This window comes from Vitis vinifera, chromosome 4, assembly GCF_030704535.1.
Source record: "Vitis vinifera cultivar Pinot Noir 40024 chromosome 4, ASM3070453v1".
NCBI classification, from domain to species: domain Eukaryota; kingdom Viridiplantae; phylum Streptophyta; class Magnoliopsida; order Vitales; family Vitaceae; genus Vitis; species Vitis vinifera.
The window spans coordinates 22,990,171-22,996,757 of record NC_081808.1 but is presented as its reverse complement, the minus strand read 5'-3'; the positions used below and the strand labels follow the sequence as shown (position 1 = coordinate 22,996,757).

The 6,587-nt window shown below is 33.2% G+C and overlaps 1 protein-coding gene across 1 annotated transcript; it reads left to right on the top strand.

Moving 5' to 3' along the window:
• The first annotated feature begins 1,016 nt into the window (after positions 1-1,016).
• LOC132252539 (monooxygenase 2-like) lies at positions 1,017-3,152 on the top strand. The gene is made up of 5 exons (XM_019219178.2): positions 1,017-1,286; positions 1,654-1,716; positions 1,892-2,057; positions 2,177-2,402; positions 2,594-3,152. The coding sequence occupies exons 1-5, from the start codon at positions 1,021-1,023 to the stop codon at positions 3,142-3,144; spliced, it is 1,272 nt and encodes a 423-aa protein (XP_019074723.2). The 5' UTR covers positions 1,017-1,020; the 3' UTR covers positions 3,145-3,152.
• Positions 3,153-6,587: the final 3,435 nt, after the last annotated feature.

Genomic DNA, 6,587 nt, shown 5'->3' with positions numbered 1-6,587 from the left:
AAAATAAAAAATATATTTTTTAAAAAATATATTTTTTTTTACATGGAACTCGTCTCTTCACTTTGGAATTGTGTGTTTTTTTTTTTTTTTAATTTGGGATTTTTTTTTAATATATATATTTTTTTAAAAATATATTTTTTTTTACATGGAACTTGTCTCTTGAAGAGACGAGTTCCCTTTGGATTTTTTTTTTTTTTTAATTTGGGATTTTTTAAAATAAAAATTATATTTTTTAAAAAATATTTTTTTTTTACATGGAACTCGTCTCTTCAAGAGACGAGTTCCCTTTGGAATTTTTTTTTTTTTTTTAAATTTGGGATTTTTTAAAATAAAAAATATTTTTTTTTTTACATGGAACTCGTCTCTTGAAGAGACGAGTTCCCTTTTTGGAAATTTTTTTTTTCTTTTAAATTTGGGATTTTTTTACATGGAACTCGTCTCTTCAAGAGACGAGTTCCCTTGAATAATTGTTTAGAATTTTTTTTAAATTATATATATATTTTTTTTCATGGAACTCGTCTCTTCAACAGACGAGTTTGCTTTTTTTTACACACTCTCTCTCCTCTCTCCTCTCTCCTGTCTCCTCTCTCTCACCCTCTCTCCTCTCTCCTCTCTCCTCTTTCCTCTCTTCTTTCATGGAACTCGTCTCTTCAAAAGACGAGTTTGCTTTTTTTTTACAGTCACCCTCTCTCCTCTCTCCTCTCTCCTCTTTCCTCTCTTCTTTCATGGAACTCGTCTCTTCAAAAGACGAGTTTGCTTTTTTTTTACAGTCACCCTCTCTCCTCTCTCCTCTCTCCTATCTCCTCTCTCTCACCCTCTCTCCTCTCTCCTCTCTCCTCTTTCCTCTCTTCTCTCACCCTCTCTCCTCTCTCCTCTTTCCTCTCTCCTCTCTCCTATGTGGCAAAAACTACCCTATATTTGTAATAACTTCTGCCAGTACAGTAATTTAAGCATAACTTTTTTAAATTGCTGTACTATTGAGAAAAGTCCTAAGGACAGAACATGTTGCGAGGTATGATTATGCGGGATGGAAAATTAAAGAGAAGTGAGAGAGAGATGGAAAAGATGGTACCGGAGGAAGAAATAGTGATAGTGGGGGGAGGAATCGCTGGGCTGGCCACCGCGGTGGCGCTACAAAGAGTTGGGATTAGAGCGTTGGTTTTGGAGAGATCTGATGGCCTCCGAGCCACTGGTGCTGCTCTCGGCCTCTTCCCAAATGCTTGGCGCGCTCTTGATGCCCTGGGCGTCGCTCATAAACTCACTGCCGTCTATGCCGTCCGCAAAAAGTATGATTTCTATTCTTTCATTTTTCTCCTATTTCAGTATACAAATTCCAGACATAGCAATTATTTTATGTGAATAAGAAAATAATTCCAGCAGGAGTTTATGTTTTGCTTTTAAGTTTTTTTTTCTTTGATACTGAATTCTACCATTAACAACGACTTGTGAATTGTGAGTAGGTGTAGATTCTGGATTTTGTCCTGCCATGGTTTCCTCATGAAATTCTGATGCAGTCACTTCAAGGAAATATAATTTATTAATTAATTTTTGAAAAAAAAAAAAACTAGCATGGAAGCCATATGAAAATATTAAAAATATTATTAATAAGAAATTACTGTGCTTATTATTAATTGATGTTTTGTTTGTGAGTAGGGCGTACGTAACAGATGTTGCCACTGGAGCTGTCCAAGAGGTTTCCCTCATGGGAAACAATAGGTAAGACTGCTCAAAATCAAATACCTCTGTTTATTGGATAGTGGAAAGTGGGATTCTTAAATATATATTTTCAATTGGGTGGGCGGATTGGATGATCACCCTTTCTCTGTGGTCACTTTTCAAAATGACCGAAATGAATATGTAATGATCTGATTGATTGTCGAATCTGGAGCAGCGATGGACCCATCACAGTACATCGCAAGGCGTTATTGGAGAGTCTAGCAGAGGAGCTGCCAAGAAACTCAATCCGATTCTCATCCAAGCCCATCTCCATTGAAGCCCAGGGCCAAGAAGGTCCATATGCTATACGCTTGGAAGATGGAACTGTGATTACAACCAAGGTATCTAACATCAGCCCAGGTTGAGCCCTATATTCATTGGCTCATCCTCATATCCCATAATGGTGATTACTATAGATTCTTCATTTTTATGCCAGAATTTTCATTTTTGGGGGTTACAGGTTTTGATAGGGTGTGATGGGGTGAACTCGTTTGTGGCTCGTAAATTGGGACTGACCCAGCCGGTGAACTCGGGTCGATCGGCATTGGTTGCGCTGGCGGTGTTTCCAGAGGGTCATGGGGTGCGTGAGGATGTGCAGCAATTTGTGGATGTGGGCAAAAGGGGTGGCATCGTCCCTCTTAATGATAAAGAGATTTACTGGTTCCTCACTTTCAATACTCCTAAAGGTTGGTTTGTCTTTGCCAACCACTTTATGACAATATTTCCGAGTAAAATTCAGCTCACCAGAGTCCTAAGAGATATAGTGGCAATTCCAAGCCGGTGTAACACTTTGGCTTGGCTGGTAAATGTTTTGTCCATGATATTACTCATTATTGTCTACGCCTTGTAAACATAAGTGATATCATTTTGATGTCAGGTGAGGCCATGACAGGAGACCCAGAACAAATACAAAAACAAGTGATTGAGAATTATGCCAAGGATTTCCCTCCAATATACGCTGAAGTGGTCCGCCACTGCGATCTTTCTACCTTGAATTTGGCTCCACTGAGGCTGAGACTTCCATGGGACCTCATATTTGGAAATGTAAGCAAAGGGAACATGACAGTGGCAGGTGATGCCATGCACCCAATGACCCCTGACCTAGGCCAGGGTGGCTGTTCAGCCCTGGAGGACGCAGTTGTCCTAGGCCGCCACATCGGAAAATCATTCATTGATAACAGGAGGCTGGTGCCGGGAGCGGTGGCCAGAGCCATAGAGGAGTACGTGAAGGAAAGGAGGTGGCGCACCGCTTGGTTGATAACGGGGTCATATATATCAGGGTGGGCGCAGTTACGTGGGGAAGGATGGTTGATGAAGATGTTCAGAGATGTGATATTCTATAGGTTTCTTTTCAAGAGGCTTATTGGCATTGCAGATTATGACTGTGGGAAGCTCCCTCTACTGGATGACCAAAATAAGATTCAATAGCTTCATTTGATTTATTTTCTTTCTGTCATTTTTTTTTTTTTTTTTTGGTCTTTGTTTTAGCCCTTCTGATATGAATTTTGTTCTATTTTACCAGTTCTTTGCTAAATGGGTACGTTGACAGTTATATATATATATATATATGCCAGAATGGAATATCTCAAGCAGGCAAGCATTTAGGACTTGGTGGGGGTCTTGGCCGTCTTGCAGTGAAGATGTAATTATCTGACTCTGGGGAATCAGGTGTTCCCCTTTGGTGGGGGTGGCTATGGTGGGACCCCTCACTTCTCTTTCCACCTATTGAACTTTTCTTTTCCCATCTGAATTTTGAAATAAATCATGCTTTGGTTTGTTTCGAATTGAAGAATTGAGATGTCGTTTTCAGGTATAATGCATGAGAGAGAGAAACTCATGCCACGAAACTTACAAGAACCCGACAAAATCACATCTAATAAGAAAAATCAAACCAAAGTTTCCAAAAAATGGCACCGCTGCTTTAGGAAGATTCAAAATATGCTCTCTTTTAATGTCCAAGTTAAACTATAATATCTTATTAATAAATATGTTGAATCAGATTAGATTAAATTATATTAAATTTGAAAAGTTTGATAATTTGGCAATGAAAGAGGTTTTTTTTTATTATTATTTTTCATAAATTTATAGATTTATCAATTATACAAAGAAATGAATAATAAATATCTTAAAAATTAAGAAAAATAAATATTATTTTTTAAATTAAAAAAATCAAATATTATTAATACTTGATTGCTCTTTTATAATGATTGAATTTGATTCTTACCATAACAATTTTACGCATCTCCTTCTTTGTAATTCTATATGTGTCTTTTGTCCTTTTTTACCCTCAAGGTTCAAGTGGGGATAAATATGCACAAGGTATTTTTTGTCTTTTTAATTTTTTTTGTTGAAAGTAATTTGTTTTGATTTTTTTTTTTTAATTTATTACTTATTTTTAAAATTTTGTTTTATTGAATAGAAAAAATCAAAATATTTTATTTTTCTCAATGTTAAAAGCAAACTACTAGTTTTTCTTTCCTTCATAATACTTAATAGAAATAAAATATTAAAAAAATAATTGACTTAATAATTAATACTATTAAGTATTATTTGGTTTTAAATTCTATTTAGAATTAAGTAAAAATAAATAAATAAATATCACTTTGATGTTCTTTGTTTTTTTAACTTATTGCTAAAATCAATTTACTTTCAAAATTCAGATTGTTTTTTTTTCTTCTTTTTTGTTAACTTATTACTCATTTCTTAAATTTTTTGATGAAATAGAAAAAATTAAAATATCTAACTTTTTCTTAATACTAAAAGTAAATCACCATAACTAAAATGAATCTATTAGATTTTTTTTAACTATTAATTCTTAATAAAATAAAATATTTAAAAAAAACAGCTTAGTAGTACTTAACACTATTAAATATTATTTAGTATTAAATTCTATTTAAAATTACGTTAAAAAAAAAAAAAAAAAAACACCAAGCTTGTCTCAAAACATAGTGAAGACATACTTTATATAAATATCAAATTATTCTTTTTTTTTCTTCTTTCTTCTATTTATTTATTTATTATTATTATAGAATTGTAAACGTATATAGGGTAAAACATCTTCCCATCAAATTGAAAATTTTCTACCTCGTGTAAAACATCTTCCCATCAAATTGAAAATTTTCTACCTCCTCAACCATTTTTACCATGACTATATAAGGTGATTTAACAAGCATAATAAATGAAAGAAAAATTGTATCTTTATTTTAAGTCCTGTGCAAATGGACAAATTTAGGTGGTATTTGTTTGTTTTTTTTTTACTTAAATCTAAATAAAATTTAATTTAACTTTAAATACAACTTAACATTATTAAGTATTAAGTTGTTTTTTTATTATTTATTTTTGTTAAGTATTAATAGATCATGATTGTATTTTGGTTATTTAAAAAGGTTATTTTTTAGTATTTAGCAAAAAATAAAATATTTTAGATTTTTCTATTCAATCAATTTTTTTTTAAAAATAAGTAATAAGTAAAAAAAATTAAAAACAAATCATTTAAAATCTAAAGGTAAATTACATTTAATATTAAATTAAAATATAAACATCATCGTAGTCTTAAGTGGTATTTGTTTTTTTACTTAATTTTAAATAGAACTTTAATGTTTAATATTATTAAATATTAGGTTGTTTATTTTTATAGTATTTTATTTTTATTAAGTATTAAAAAGTAAAGAAAAATCAATATAATATTTTTTTATTTAAAAAAAAGTTATATATTTTGACTTTTTTATTTAATAAAAAATTTATAATAAATTATGAAAAAGTAAAAGAATAAACAACTCAAATTCTTAAAATAAATTGCTTTCACCAAAAAATCAAAAAAAATATACACCACTTAGTTTAAAATTGGTTTGTTTTCCTTCTCTCTCAAATCCTCTTACTCTTCTCGTTTTGTTTTCCTCTCATTCACAACCCAACAGAAGGAGCCATCTCCTATCTAAACGTGTGCCTCTCTCTAGCAACCAGCTTGCTGTCAAAACCTGCTCCCTCGAACCTCCTCACAGGCTCACAGCTCACCTCTCCATAGAGAATATTCTTTCCCCTCACGTGTCTCCCTCTGAAAGGCCTCCTACAGGAATTTTGGGTGAAAGTAGCTTTTGATCGAAACAAAAAATCAACTTTAGGTCTGTGTTGAAACAATTGTTCAAATTAGCCTTCTTCTATTTTATTTTTTAAAATTAAAAATGCATTTCTTCCTTCTCTTCCACCCGCACACCCATCACCATGGACCCATCCATCGTTGGCGACGTTACTATCGGCCACTCTGTTCCCCCTTCTTCAGTCGACTTCAACCCCTTCTCCTTTTGTATGTTTTCTTCTTTCCTTATTTCTCTTCTCTCTCTCCATCCTATCCATCATACCCATTTTTCCTTTCCTCAAACTCCGATTGTTACTCATTACCAGCCAACGATGTCATGCCGTCCTTGCTGATAATGCCCACGGTTGCCCCCACCCAGACTCACACCTCCATCTTCAATTCTTATTTTTTTTAAATAATTTTTTAAAAAATAATTAAAAATAATAATAATAAAAGATGCTGGGAGAGAAAGAGACCTTTTGAACAAAAGATTTAAAAGATGGTGGTTAAAGAGATTATTTTTAACCCAAACTCCTACAGCTCTCTTAAAAACCAGCTTCAGATTGGGTTAAAAATAACTTCTTTAACCAAACAAAAGTGGATTTTGGCCCACTTTTGAATCTTTTATTCAAAATGGCCTCTCTCTCTCATCCTTCATCTTTTATTATTATTTTCTAAAAAGTTATTTAAAAAAAAAATAGAAACTGGAGGTATGGGTCTTGGTGGGGGCAACCGTGGGCATCGGCAACAAGGTCGAGCCATGAGCCGCACTGATGCCATGACGTCGCTGGCCGGC